The 16,011-nt window shown below is 40.6% G+C and overlaps 1 protein-coding gene across 1 annotated transcript in view; it reads right to left on the reverse strand.

Annotated features, from left to right (window-relative positions):
- Nucleotides 1-540: 540 nt before the first annotated feature.
- Nucleotides 541-16,011, reverse strand: part of METTL14 (methyltransferase like 14) — a 27,085-nt gene continuing 11,614 nt past the window's right edge. The window contains 5 exon segments of the mRNA XM_033160192.1: nt 541-915; nt 918-1,044; nt 1,046-1,080; nt 7,912-7,980; nt 7,983-8,121. Coding sequence (XP_033016083.1) covers nt 776-915; nt 918-1,044; nt 1,046-1,080; nt 7,912-7,980; nt 7,983-8,121 — 510 coding nt within the window. The 3' untranslated portion in view covers nt 541-775.

Consider the following 16,011-nt stretch of genomic DNA (forward strand, 5'->3'; position numbering starts at 1 on the left):
TGTTTTGAGCCTTCTGCAAGTAAAACTAAACTTTAATTTTTCAGCTAATGAATATGGTAAATCATTATAGGTATTATCAAGATTTAAACTTTTTTCTTTTTTAAAAAAGGCAGCCATCACCACCACTCTCTGCATCATTCCCTGATTACACACATATATGGACTATGTGTTGACATACAGGTATGAGGTATCAACAGAAAACTGATAATAGGTTCTCTGCGCTTTCTATGAATCATTAGTCTCAAGGTCAATCACCTCTTTAAAAAAAATTAACATATTTGACACAAGTTGTTAAATAAAATGCCAAATATGATAATAGTTTCTGTTTACATCAGCACCAATTTTCTAGTATTGCAATGGGAACTAGAGTTGCATTTCATTAGCCTGAGAATAAATAGTGTTTAGAGAGGTCAAGCAAGGTTTTTGTTTGGGTTATGAGTCAAGATTAACAGTAAATAAAATGATTTGCAAATCGGGAAGATGAGAGTTGATGAAAGCTCTTGAAACCACAACTGAAACCACTGGGAAATGTTTCTGCTATGATTTCAACTTTTGAGAATGAGATCTGTCACAAGCACTGGATGTTGCTCATCTAGGAAGCTGATGTGCTGTAAATGGGCTGGCTCAAGCAGCATGTATATAAAAAAGAAAGAATACAGTCGGTACTAAAATTCTGGACTCAGTCGCTAATAAGTACAAGCTCAGCAGAATGAAGACTTTAAACAAAGGAAAAGCAGTTGTACTAAGGCAGGGCAAGATTGAGACTTTGATACGTTCAACGAGGCGGAAAGCCGCCCCGGTGGGTACCACCCCGTCCTCCCCGGAACCCTCCCCTTTCCCCCCGAAAATTTGTTCTGTTTCTCTCTCTGCCCCTTTCTCCTCGGCCAGCTGAAGTCCCGCCTCTTCCTCCACCCTCGGTGCGCCACCACCTCGGTCTTTGGGCGGCGGCGATTTAGGTCTGAGTCTCTCAATCTCTTCTGTACAGCCAGTTAGGTTGGAATTTGGAGCTGTGAAATAGGATGTATATGTTTCTGCATTGAAGTTTGCTGTTTGTGAGTGTGGGTCCCACGGTTAGCCAGCCTAAGAGGAGAAAGAAAAGTAGCAAGCAGTGAGATGCGCACAGAGTTCAGTGCCTTGGTTACCACCAGACTGGATTACTGTAACAGTACATAAACAGTATCTGAAGAAGTGTGCATGCACACGAAAGCTCATACCAAGAACAAACTCAGTTGGTCTCTAAGGTGCTACTGGAAAGAATTTCCTATTTTGTTTCGACTATGGCAGACCAACACGGCTACCCACCTGTAACAGTACATAAAGTTATAGATATTGTAGGAGTGAAAGCAAACAATTGTTACACACAACAACCCAAAACCAAAACCAAAACACCACCACCCTATTAGGCTTGGCAATCAGATGCTAAAAGCAGAATCTGAACTCCCATTGCTGAAGTGCTGCTAGGGAGGTTCATAGACGAAGGTCAGATTACCTGCTCGGTGGAAAGAGAAGAGAGGCAGGCAAATACACCACCACATTTGCAGAAGAAACTTTTGGGATTGATTATTGCTTCTTTCTTAACAACCTTAGAAACTAATTGGCCAGTATTCTTACACTTTCTTTCCTTTGTTTTTAGAATCCTTTCGTCAGTTCTTAGAAAGTGAGCTCTCAAGGAGTATGCATTTATCATTCTTAGAAAATGCATGATCCCTGACTCGAGAGAGGAGAGCCTATAAATCCAACATTCTAGTGCCAGAACGAGACTCTCTACAATGCGGTAACCAAACAAGATATACTATGCACAAATCTTTATTTGTATGCCTCTCTTCAGAAAACTTTATTCACCATTGTGATGCTCAGCTAGCATTGGGGAGATCCTCCACCTGCTCCAGCACTTAAGTGGAGAAATTTTGCACATAAAAATTGCATGATCTTTTTGTAAAAGGAATTCAATTTTGGCTCAGTTCAAGGCTACATCAGTAGCTGTGGCTATTGCCCTCCCCCCCCCCTTTTTATCCTCACTTATTTAACTGGAGAATATCTCAACAAAGGATGGAAATGGGGAGCCCTAACCTATGCATCAGCACAACATGGCAAACCATGACAGTCTGCCGATATCAAAAGAGATGCATTTATTCTGATGCAAATGTTTATTTATGATCAGGGTAGGAGTATAAGGGCTAATAAGTTCCTCTTGTGAGAGAACATGTTTTTTTCAAACTCAATCAACCAAACAGCTGGAATGAACCAGAATACCATCTAGTCACTGCCCTCTGCACCAAAACAGAATACACCACATCTTAACTCTTCTAAGATCAACCCAGCTATACATGAAAACAGTGGACCATTTCCGTTTTGCTGAATATTGTTTTCACTCTGAGCTTAAGCTTTGAAAAAAAATGTTCAAAAAGGAAGGACTTCGAAACAGGAGGAAGGAAAAGAGTGGGAGGGGCTATTAACAGAAATTAAAAAGGAAATAAGGCAAAGTGAATTGAACATTGAAAAAAGGTTGGAAGATTTAAAAGAGTCAATGGATCAGAAATTCGATAAGGTGGTAGGAGAGTTAACAGAACAAGTGAAAGAGCTATCAACGAAGTCCAAAACAATAGAAAGCACAGTTAAGAGAATACAAAAAGAGGTAAATCAATCAAAGAAAGAGACAGAGAAGGTAAAAGAGGAAGTGGTGGATGTGAATAAGGTACAGGAGGAAATGTTGGATAAGTTAGCTTTGCTCGAACTCAGACAAAAACAATTGAATCTTAAATTCCGGGGAATCCCTGTGGAAGCAAATGAGAACATCAGGCAAAGGCTGGTGACAGAATTAGCAAGATGGCTGGATGTAAAACAAGAAAATTTGGAATACTCTATTCTAAATGCTTTTAGAATAGGAGTGAAATCGGCTAAGGCCAGAGCAAAGAAACTACCAGGAGATTGCCTGGTGATGTTTAATTCATTGGATATAAGAAATGAAATTTTGAGATTAAGTCACACCCAGAAATTAATAATTGGCGGAAGGGAAATCTTTATCTATAAAGAAATCCCAACGAGATTTTTACAAAAAAGAGATCCATACCGCCTATTAGCAGGAATCTTAAACAAAAAGGAATAAGCTTCAGGTGGGAATTCCCGGAAGGATTAACTTTTTATTTCAAAAATAAAAGGTTCAACATAAGAAATGAGCAGGAGCTGAAGAAATTTACGAGAAGATACCCGAAAGAGTTAGGATTAGAGGGAGAAAAGAAGGAAAAGAAGAAAAGCAAGGAGGAATTGGAGATACCGGAAGAAGGAGCAGTGGGAGGAGAAGAAAAAGAGGAAGAGGAACAAGAACAGGAAGAGGGAGAAGAAGAAGAGGAAAGTGACCAGGAGGAGAAGGAAGAAGAAGAAAGCGAGGAACAAGCAAAGGAAGACAGTGTAAATACTTAAGTAGTTTTAACGAGAAATTTTCTCAAGGACATGACTCTAAGAATTGAGTCATGGAATGTAAACGGTTTAAACAATAAATACAAAAGAAATAAAGTAGAACACGTTTTGATTAAGAAAAATTTGGACATTGTATGTTTGCAAGAAACCCATATTTCAAAAAAACATAAGAGAGTTTTGATAAATAAGAGGTTAGGCTTGGACTTTGTAACGGCAGATCAAAAGAAAAAACGTGGGGTGGTATTTTATGTAAAACAAAAATTGGAACCTAAGCTGATCTTTAAGGACGAAGAGGGAAGAGTGGTGATGGTACAAATTATCTGGCAAGGCGGAAAAATCCTGCTGGTGGGAATATACGCACCAAACAATAAAAAATCAAAATTTTATAAAAAATTAGAGGATAGCCTGACGGAATATTTGGACCAAAGAATTATTCTCTTGGGAGACCTAAATGGTGTAGTGGCCCCAATACTGGATAGAACAATAAGGAGACTAGGTTCCAATGAAGGCAAATTACCAAAGTCATTTTCTACATTAGTAGAAAACCTAAGTTTGAGAGATGCATGGAGGGAGAAACACCCAAATATAAAACAATATACATACTATTCGGAGCCTAACCAGAGTTCAAGTAGAATTGATTACATCTGGGTATCAAATGCTGTAATGCTAAGAGTAAATAAGGTTGAAATCCAACCAAGAACCATGTCTGACCATAATGCCATATATATGGAGATGAAAGGAGAAGGTGTCAGGAGAAGATGGAAAATGGACGAGAGTCTGTTCTATGACCAAAAGGTGGTGGATAGAGCAAAAAGAGCAATAGCAGAATATTTTGAATTAAATGCTAATAAAGGAACGGATCAAATGTGGTGTGGGACGCCAGTAAGGCGGTAATGAGGGGCTTTTTGACATCGCAAAAATATCATTAGAAAGAAGGAGAGAGAAAAGAAAAGAAGGAAATTATAAAAGAGCTGGAGGACAAGGAAAACAACTGGTAAAGAAACCGAAAGATCAAGAATTAAAGCAAGATATAAAAATGTTACAAATTCAATTTGATGCGTTAATAAATCAAGAATTAGAGTGGAAATTAAAATGGTTGAAGCAAAAGAATTTTGAGTACGCTAATAAGACTGGGAAATTATTAGCGTGGCAGTTAAAAAGGAGATTAAATCAGAATATATAAACAAATCAAATGGAAAGATAAATTGACCCGAAAACCCAAAAAGAAATTAAACAAGCATTTCAAGAATTTTACGGTGAACTTTACAAAAGGGGAATCGAGGAGAAGAGGAAATGGATTATACTTAGAAGATAATAAACCAAAGAAAATATCAAAAGAAGACCAAGAGCAATTAGATGCAGAAATAACGGAGGAAGAATTGAAGGAAGCAATTAAAAACTAAAGATTGGAAAAGCTCCGGGCCCCGATGGCCCTAACGGCAAAATATTACAAAGATTTAGCACCACACTTGATACCTGCTATGCTGGAAGTAATGAATAAGACTCTAATGAATGGAACGAATCCCAGATTCATGGAAGGAGGCATTTATTACGGTGATCCCAAAACAAGATACGATTTGACAAATGTTAAAAATTACCGGCCAATTTCGTTGTTAAATCTTGATTATAAATTATTTACGGATATTTTAGCTCAAAGATTAAAGAAAACATTAAATAAGCTGATACACAACGACCCAAACTGGCTTTTTACCCCGGCCGCCAAATGAAAATAATATAAGAATAATAGTGGATATGATTGAATATTTGGACCTAAAAATAGATAAAAAGGCGACCCTGATTTTTATTGATGCAGAAAAGGCGTTCGACAACGTATCTTGGCAATTTATGTTAAAGATATTAGGAAAGATGGAATTTGGGGAAAATTTATAAATGGAATTAAAGCCATCTATTCGGACCAATCCGCAAAATTAATTATTAATAGGCATTAACAGAGGATGTCAAGATAACAAAGGGGACAAGACAAGGTTGTCCCATATCCCCACTTATATTTATTTTGGTTTTAGAGATCCTGGCAAATAAAATAAGAGGAGAAAAGATATCAAAGGAATAAAATCGGGAAGAGAGAATTTAAACTAAAGGCGTTTGCCGATGACCTTGTGATTACATTGGAGGAACCACAAAGGAGTATGGAGAAATTGTTGAAGGTGATAGAAGAATTTGGGAGATTGGCTGGTCTTAAGATAAATAAAGGGAAAACCAAAATGCTAACAAAGAACTTGAGCAAGGAGGAGACCGAAGAGTTGCAAGAAGTATATGGCATTATGGCAACTAAGCAGATTAAGTACTTGGGAATTTGGCTCACTCCAAAAAACATAAATCTGTTTGGAGACAATTATGTCCCGATATGGAGGAGAAATCAAAAAAGATTTAGAAACATGGAGCAGATTAAAGTTGTCCTTTTGGGGAAGGATAGCAAGTATAAAAATGAATATTCTACCAAGAATATTATTTCTCTTCCAAATGCTACCCGTGGTTAAAGGGACAAGCCAAATCAGGGAATGGCAAAAAACATTATCAAAATTTGTCTGGCAGGGAAAACCGCCCAGGATAAAACATAAACTATTGGTGGACAAAAAGGAGAGAGGCGGTTTTGGACTGCCTGATTTGAAAATATATTATGAGGCGTCATGCTTGATTTGGATTAGGGAGTGGATGTTACTAAAAATAAAGAAACTTTTGGATTTGGAGGGATTTAACAACAGATACGGGTGGCACTCATATTTGTGGCAAAATAAAGTAAAGTTCACAAAGAATTTTTAACTCATGTGTTTAGAAAGCCACTATCTGAGGTGTGGGAGAGGTATAAAAGCTTATTAGAAAGGAAAACTCCAGATGGTTATCCCCAACGGAAATTTTGACGTTTAAAAAAATCAACACCGAAGACAACTGGATAACATATGAAGAACTGCTAGTAGACACGGAGAAGAAAGGATGGAAAATTAGACCTTTTCAGCAAGTGGCAGATAAATTTACAGGTTGGATTTCAATACTTTCAAGTAAATAATTTATTAATGAAGAGAAAAGAAAGGGAAATTTTGACAAAAAGAAATCTAAATTCAGGTGGAAATACTGGAGGGAGGGGCGGAGAAACTGTTATCTAAAATGTATAATATTTGGTGGAGTGGTACACAAAGGACGAGGAAATAAAAGAAGTTATGATTAAATGGGCCATAGATGTAGGACATAACATCCAGATGGAAGCGTGGGAGAAATTATGGAACCACCATTTAAAATTCACTGCTTGTACGTTATTAAAAGAAAACATCATGAAATGATGTATCGATGGTATTTAACTCCAGTGAAACTAGCAAAATGTACAGGAAAAATAATAAGAGGTGTTGGAAGTGTGAAAAAAAAGATGGAGAATTCTACCATATGTGGTGGGCATGTGGAAAGTTTAAAACATTTGGGAGACCATATATAATGAGCTAAAAAAAATATTCCAATACACATTTCCAAAAAAAACCGGAAGCTTTCTTGCTGGGGATGGTGGGAAATGAAATCAAAAAGAGAGATCAAAGATTTTTCCTATACGCAACCACCGCAGCAGAATCCTGCTAGCCCAGAATTGGAAAACATCAAATTTACCAAAGGTAGAAGAGTGGAGAAGGAAGCTATTGGAATATTTAGAAATGGCCTAAATTAACAAATAGAATAAGAAATCAGAGAGATCAGCAGATAGATGTGGATTGGTGTAAATTCCTAGAATATTTAAAAGACAATAGAAATGTGTAATTCACTTACAGGTGTGACGAAAACTCTTGCAAAACAGCAGAAGGGAAAAAGGAAATTTAGAAGAAATATTTTGAATGATATAATCAGATAACATTAAAGAAAAGCGAACGAATGAGGTATCTGGAAACTAATGTAGAGGTGGAGGGAAGTCAAGAAACTCGGCAGAGTTTAAGCTAGTCAGCAACCATATAATATGACAAAAGTGTATATATTTTTTGTTCATTATGTGTTTAGTTTTGTTGTTGTTATTTGTTTTTAAGATGCAAAACAATAAAGAAACTGTTAAAAAAAAAAAGGAGTTAGAATAAGAATCTGCATAACAATTATCTTTCCTTCATTAATAACAGGAATTACTTAGCATTGTGCATTGAGGATCCCAGCACAAATAATTCTTCAATTCACATCTTGCACTGTAGATAGCAGAATTTAGGTTATTGCATTCTCATTGTCATTCCCCACCCCCAAGTGCCTTAACTCTGAAATATTTATGTTCCCATCATGTTCTCAGTCCACTTTATTGAAAAAAATAGTCTCTTGCCTATGAAAGCTCATGCCCTAATGAATCAGTTAGTCTAGGAGTCTAAGTAGATTTGTATTTGGCTGCCACAGATTAATGTAACTACTCCCTAAAGAGTTTCTTTCTCCCACTCATACACACTATTAATCTTTATAAAAGGTCCACCTCTTCTGGAAAAACTTGAAATAATGATTAAGTATCAGAATCAGACCAACACTAACCTGGTCGGATTGTGCTATCCCGGCCAAAGAGGTGAAGCCGTCGTCTTCCAAGGCAAAAATGTTCAATGAGTGAAATATTTCCACTGGTTTCTCTATATTGCCAATTTCAGGCTCTTCTGTAATAATTAAATCTATGTCGACATTAGCATGGATAAAGTCCCCATCCGTACTACGACGGACTGTTCCTTTAATGCCCATAAGGCAGTGTTCCTAGGTAGAACAAAACCAAAGAGAAAGTTTTTGGAAGTATATCAGACGCACACAAGAAAATGCCAACCCTGCAAATCCGCATGTCACATATATACAACTGATTGTGAGAGACAGAACACAGCATGCCACTTCTTTTGAAGATCCAGCTAACTAGTCAGAGGCCAAAACAACGAAGAGAGAAACTCTACTTTCTTAGCCGCAGATATCTTTAAAAAATTGAGCATCAAAAGAATGAAAATCATTATTCTAAGGAGTGTGACCAAGTCCTCAGAAAGTGTTTCTAAAGTGGAAGTGATTGTTATAAAAGTGTGCAAAGTGCACAACAGAAATATGTTATGAATAGCAAGGTTGAATCTGCCCCACATTATGGAAGATAAAAGATTGAGCAACTGAAGAAGTGTATTTTATAAACCCCCCTGAAGTGGTTACCAAAGCTGCCACCTTTCCCAGCACCTCTTATCACTAGTCAGTGATCAGAGTATGGCTTTGCCCTCCACCTGAACTGACCTGTCTCTTCCAGTCCATACCAAATGAAGTAGACAGGCACTATACAAAGAGCAGAGATGGCTTGTGTTCTGGGCACTGACTGGTGGTGCAAAGAAGAGCTGCAGGTGACCTGTATGCTCAGCACATATTTGCCTTATGCTGAATTTAATGCTGCTCTCAACTGCGATTTAACAGCTGTGTTTTTCTTGATCATATAGATTGGTTGTGTTAGTTTTATATCAGTACTGTTGGCTGAAGAGCACAGAAAAAAATATCTAAAATAAGGAAGTACTGGCACTGGAAAGGTACAGGACAGGGATGTCAACTAGGATAAAGTAGCAGGGGATCCAGGTTAGCCCTGTCCCAAGAGAGATATTCTCTGGAGTTTGCAGAAGGGTTGGGAGATTTTCCCATATGTCCACAGTTAAGTATAACATCCCTCTGAAACAAGCTGAAATTTCGGCTGACTGCCTAATAAGGTGAACTATATGGGTGCTCAGATTTGCTCCTCTTTGATTAACCCCGGTCCTCTTAGTGTTAAGGCTGTGGATTTAATCAACAAGGTGCCCATCAATTCTGTGGTCTACACAGTTACTTATAATTTTTATGCAGTGATATTTGCAATTATGGATGAAAATAAATAATTTCAAAAAAAAAAACACCCAAAAACTAAACCGTCAGTTTTATGCAGCTTCTTTCCACAAATTCAAATGCTCAATAGAAGTTCATTGCAGTATGCTATGGAATCAGTTCTAATTGATTTAGATAACCCCAAGAACTGCCCTGAGTCAATTAAATGGACGATGACACTCAATGCCTACTCTATTCTAATGTTAAAGATGAATGCACGTGGCTGTTCACACAGCGATAGTCTACATAACTGATGTACGATTAGTTGCAGGTTCTGCAGTTTAATCTGGTTTTGAAGACCACTACCCAAATGGGCAATTTATCCCAGATCATAAAATGCTGATTTACTGAAGTCGCCAGATGGTTTTCACAAAATTGCAGACTTGAATGAATAATCATTTCCAGATCTCTGGCACAAGCTGTAGGGGTTCACATTTTTAAGAAGCAGAGAAAGAAAAATGACCACTTGGACATGGACTGCAATTCTCAAAACTTCAGTGTAAAACTTCTCTAAACCAGTACTAGTGCTTCTACCTCAGTAATGAAAGCAACAAAGCAATACTCAAGGCACCCAAGGACACTAAAGTCACCAATCGGGGAGAAAGAATCCATCAACATGGTATAAAAGCAGGGTATAAGTAAATGTCCATTAGCAAGTCACCCCACCCTACTCTCCAGCTTGGCATAACATCTAGCCTGATTAAGCGTTTTGGATAACTTAAAAGCTTGTTCAAAGTTTTGTGCATTTTGTTTAGCCTCTAGAAACATATTCCTGACTTTGAACCTTGTAGTTTTTCTTAAGGACCAACATGTCTGTGGTCCTCCTCGCCTCCCTCGCCACAGCATGTAATGTATAACATGAAAAGTTAGGCTCCGTTCTCCTCTCACCCACCATTTCAGAACTAGACAAGTGAGGAAATGCTGGTAGGCTCTTTTTTTTTTAAGAAACCTGTGTTATAAATTAAACAAATCTCTTCACTGCTGCTGTAAATAACCTTAGTCATTCATCAGAAAGAAATCTAATAGACAGTTGTTTGAGAAAGTACTACAAATAGTTTCAAGCCCTTAATAGATTGCACATATATGCAAATGAATGCATTCAATCACTTATCTTCCTTCAGTCCTTCTCCAAGCTGCTGTATCATCTTTGCAGACAGCAAACTCACCACAGTAGTGAGCCCATCTCAATTTACATAAAGTACCGTGTGTATCAATAATGCTCTGCAAATACTGAGTTAGACACAGACCTTAAAATGTGTTTAGTGACAGTTTCCTTGATGCTGCTATCATTAGGGAAATGAATAGAAACAAATGTCATAGAGTAAACTACATACGTATGCAACCAATTCCTGATACTGCTTGGTTCAAGAAAAGCAACAACCTCAAGAAAGGGCAATTTGAGAGGAGAGGATATTGAACCACTCTCCAATTGCTGCCACCCAACATTGCTTTTATCTAGGGAAAGCAGCTATCAGGCTTTTGCTAAGCACATCTTAAACTTCTCCAGGTAATCCTACTGACATTTTTCCAAGGATGGAAAGTCTTAAACAATTTAACACTACACTAACTTATTTTTTCCGCTCTGTCACTTCTCAATGACATCCTATCAAACACAAAGTAATATCCCAGAAATCTGCTCTAGTTAGCAGCACAGTTGTCTTAAGGAACTGGTGTGGCTCCAGTTCTACAATGCATTTAGCATTGCAGGGTAGTAATAGCAATCCCAAACTGCTCTTGAGAAAACCAGAAGAGAACCCCTTGCTACCAATGTATTTATTTACATTTCAATGTAGGAGTCTTAATAGTTGACAAAATGAAAGTCAATCACACTGCATTCCCATCTATAGCAACAGACTAGCACAAAGAAAACCATACAAGGCATTCTACCCCCTCTTCCATCATCTCCTGAAGGGTGACAGAAGGGTAAAGTATTTCTAAGACGCCTTATCCAATCTGATCTGCATTTCAATAAGAATGACTGAATAAGAGCATTCAAAAGTTTCCCAAAAAGAACTTCATGAAGCTGTTAGATGAAGGCAAGGGAGGATTTCAATATTTACTCAGATGAATCTAAGAGTCCACAAATTTAAAAATTAGTCACCGATTTTCTAAAATCATTATCAGATAAACTTACATTTGAAAGCAAAAGAAGTAAACTGCTCTGCAACTCCTTTCCTAAAATTACAACAGCTACCAACAGCAAAAGAACATTTGGTGGTTTTTGTGGAACTACTAAATTAAGAGGAGATGAAGAAATTCAGACAAAGGCGTACCTTTGTTCTTTGAAAGACAGCCTTAGGGTCCAGAGTCTTGGTCTTCCCAGGATTGTTTTTGTTGGTTTTAATCCAACAGATGTCTTCACATCTTCTATAGCCCCATTTACGCAAACACTGAAACATTCCAACAAAAGGGGAATAAAATTAGACAATCACTTTGTACAATACACAGAAGTAGAATAAAATATTTTACTTCTGGCATGCCTAAAAGCTTCTTCTTCTCCTGTACATTTTTCAGAAACAGATCAAATTCCAAATGTTAAAGCAAAAGCCACCTTGAAATTTCCACCGTGGTTATTCTAGTAACTCTACTAATATTTATTTATGCAGCACATCAATTCATGTGAAGGAGTGTGTGATTAAACATTTGCTACCACGGTGGAGATGCATCGGCATGACACTAAGCATACATAGAGTGCAATCCTATGCATGGTTGCTTGGAAGCAAGTCCCACTGTGCTTAAAAGGCCACACACCCTTGAAAGCCTGTTCATGATTGTAGGCAGATACCTATATTGACAGAGGGAAATATGGCATGGGAACATGGCCAGACAAGGTCTCAGATGTGGTGCTAGAAAGCCTCCAGTCAATTGTACAGTAGTACCTCGGGTTACAGACGCTTCAGGTTACAGATGCTTCGGGTTACAGACTCCGCTAACCAGGAAGTAGTTGCTCCAGGTTAAGAACTTTGCCCCAGGGTAAGAACGGAAATTGAGCGCCAGCGGCACAGCGGCAACAAGAGGCCCCATTAACGAAAGCACGCCACAGGTTAAGAAGGGACCTCTGGAATGAATTAAGTTCTTAACCCGAAGTACCACTGTACTGGGGAATTTCAACATGTACACCAATCTAGGCCAGCTCAGGACTTCAATGGCTGCCATGACAACTATGAAGCTGTCAATACTTGCATTTGCTTGGCAGTGGATGCCATGGCTGGGATAGAACCCCTAATAGCGGAAATTCTGAGACTATTTGAAGAAACAATGCCCCAAACAGAAGTCGTGGATCCATGTCTAAATATTCCGTATTGAGAAACAATTAGATAGTAGTAATAATAGTTGGAAGTAATTATTAGAGTAAAAAAGTTAGAAGGTTTAATAACCTGAGAGGACGACAAGTGGAAGTCAACGGTTAAGAATGGAGGAAATAAGTGGGGATAGACTTACAAGAGAAATGTAAGAGAGTCGAGATAAAATGTAGAAATAGTGGGATTATGGATATAGATCAAGAGTGGTTTGTATGTTTGGATTTATAGGTAAGCTATGTTTTGATTGAATTTTGATATGTTTAAAGATTTGTATGTTTTGTTTTTAATTTTATGTGTAATAATAATAATAATAAGAACCTCTAATAGTGGTTTGAAAGAGTATCTGACCAGATGTTGTGGCCCAGGGATGAGAACAAGGCACTTTAAGGGGTGTGGCCAACCACATCTCTTGACCCTTGCCATTCTTGGCTGACAACAGCTCGCTAAAGAGGGCTGACTGAGTGGAACCAGCGAGTGATAAATGTCTCATTGTGAGAAGGGGTACTTTTAATATCATCAGTATGCTGATGACATCCAACTCTTCTCTCTCTATACTATCTGAACCAGGAAAGGCTGTGCAGGTGCTGAACCACTGATAAGACACAGTAATGGGCTGGGTGTTAAGGGCCAATAAACTGAAGCTGTTGGTGGGTGGTTCACACATCCAGGAATTAGGAGGAAGGTCTATTATGGATGTATTTGCTGAAGAAGCAGTTATGTAGCTGGGTGGGTACTGCTTGATCCAGTTCTGTCACTTGAGGTCCAGATGACTACAATGGCTAGTAGTGTCCATTTCCAGTTATAAATGATTTGCCACCTGTGGCCTTTCCTTGACTGAGACAGCTTGCCACAGTTTTCTGTGCCCTGGTAAGTTCCCGCCCGGTTAGTCTACTGTAATGCACTCTACCCTCAAGGATGATTCAAAAGCTGCAGCTGATGCAGAATGTCCCTGCAAGAGTCATTATACAATACTGACACTTCGAGAGCCATTATGCAATACTGATTCTTCAGGTGTACCAACCTGATGGCTTACCAACCATCAATTTGCTATAAAAAACCCTATTCAATGTATTATTTTAATGTGCAAAGCCTTAAATAACTTAGGACCCAAACTTGGAGAAGCGCATCTCTCTACATCTGCTGGCCTAGGTGTTGACCTCTTCAGGAAAGTCCCTTCTCATAGTGAAGTTTGTTGTGCAATGACACAAAATACAGCATTCTCTGTGGTGGCACCCTGCCTGTGCAGCTTATTTCCACTGGAGATATGCCTCTCTCCTACAGTAAATGACATTCCAGGGTCAGAGCGAAATGCATTCTTTTGCCTTGGCTTTTGGGGTAGGAGTGTAAAGTTCAGTGATCTGTATTTTTATGTCTGGTGCTGATCTGCTAAACTGATTGTATTATTGGTTTAATGAGAAGAATATTTAGGATACCAGTTCCCTCATGGCTCTTTCAATCGAAAGCACAGCAAACTGCCAGAAGAAGGCACCCTAGTGCTGAAGAACTTAAGAGATACCAAAGCTACAAAGAGAAATATGATCTCTTAAAACAGGGCATGGTATTTTTCACAGGTGCCCATCTGGAAAATAAGGATTAACATTTGATTGATTTCATATCTGCCTTACCCCATTATCTAGGGAAATAGCAAGAGAATTATTCTGCAATTAAAGTGACAAGAAACATGAACCAAGTGATACTATAAGGTCTGAGAAAGTATGTGGCCCAGTGTACTGGAGCAGGATCTTACCATTCTGCCAAGATCAAGGCCCTCCCCGGAACCACACCAAAGGAAGACAAAAGAACGCGGGGAAGCTAGCTCCTCTATATCTAGCTTCATAATCTAAAAAAGACAAAACAAATAACATTTTAAGCAAATAGAGCAATACACACAACAGGCTCATGGATAGCTAAAAATATAACAAGCATTCATCCTGTAAAGGTTTTTCAAAAAGCAAACTCACTTCATCCCAATTCCAGCACTTCTCATTAGCTGTAATGCCAGTCTCCCTATAGTATTCTTCCAATGGCGGCTCCAAAAGAATCACATCAAACTTGAACTTGAGTTCACGCATATCAAAAGCCTCCAAGTCAGCTTGTAAATACCTATATACGCAGACAAAATACAAGGTTGCTTGGATGAATTAGTGCAGTATTTTCCAGTTAAGTTGAAAAATTTTCAGCAGTTACTGACAATGATACATGGAATGAAATACAGTGGTACCCCGCAAGACGAAATTAATTCGTTCCGCAAGTCTTTTCGTCTTGCGGAAATTTCGTCTTGCGAAGCACAGTTTCCCATAGGAATGCACTGAAACTTAATTAATGCGTTCCTATGGGAAAAAACCAGTCGGGGCCGGGTGTCGGGAAAGCGAGCGGGGAGAGCGGTTACTTACAGTACTGTAGTGAGCGGCGGTGGCGGTAGGAAGCCGGGTGTGGGGACTGCGATGGGGAGCGTGGGGAGGGCGAGCAGGAGGAAGCCGGGTGTCGGGTGTGCGATTGGGGAAGGCGGGGAGGGCAAACGGGAGGATCCAGGCGTGGGGACTGCGATGGGGAGCCTGGGGAAGGCGAGCAGGAGGAAGCCGGGTGTCGGGACTGCGATGGGGGAGCGCGGGGAGGGCGAAGGGGAGGATCCAGGCGTGGGGACTGCGATGGGGAGCGTGGGGAAGGCGAGCAGGAGGAAGCCGGGTGTCGGGACTGCGATTGGGGAGCGCGGGGAGGGCGAAGGGGAGGATCCAGGCGTGGGGATTGCGATGGGGAGCGTGGGGAAGGCGAGCAGGAGGAAGCCGGCTGTCAGGTGTGCGATTGGGGAAGGTGGGGAGGGTGAACGGGAGGATCCAGGCGTGGGGACTGCGATGGGGAGCGTGGGGAAGGCGAGCAGGAGGAAACCGGCTGTCAGGTGTGCGATTGGGGAGCGCGCGGAGGGCGAACGGGAGGATCCAGGCGTGGGGAGTGCGGTGGGGAAGGCGAGCAGGAGGAAGCCGGCTGTCAGGTGTGTGATCGGGGAGCGCGGGGGGGCGAACGGGAGGATCCAGGCGTGGGGACTGCGATGGGGAGCGTGGGGAAGGCGAGCAGGAGGAAGCCGGCTGTCAGGTGTGCGATCGGGGAGCGCGAGGAGGGCGAACGGGAGGATCCAGGCGTGGGGACTGCGATGGGGAGCGTGGGGAAGGTGAGCAGGAGGAAGCCGGCTGTCAGGTGTGCGATCGGGGAGCGCGGGGAGGGCGAACGGGAGGATCCAGGCGTGGGGACTGCGATGGGGAGCGTGGGGAAGGCGAGCAGGAGGAAGCCGGCTGTCAGGTGTGCGATTGGGGAGGTGGGGAGGGCGAACGGGAGGATCCAGGCGTGGGGACTGCGATGGGGAGCGTGGGGAAGGCGAGCAGGAGGAAGCCGGGTCGGGACTGCGATTGGGGAAGGTGGGGAGGGCGAACGGGAGGATCCAGGCGTGGGGACTGCGATGGGGAGCGCGGGGAAGGCG

This window comes from Lacerta agilis, chromosome 9, assembly GCF_009819535.1.
Source record: "Lacerta agilis isolate rLacAgi1 chromosome 9, rLacAgi1.pri, whole genome shotgun sequence".
Taxonomy (NCBI): Eukaryota; Metazoa; Chordata; class Lepidosauria; order Squamata; family Lacertidae; genus Lacerta; species Lacerta agilis.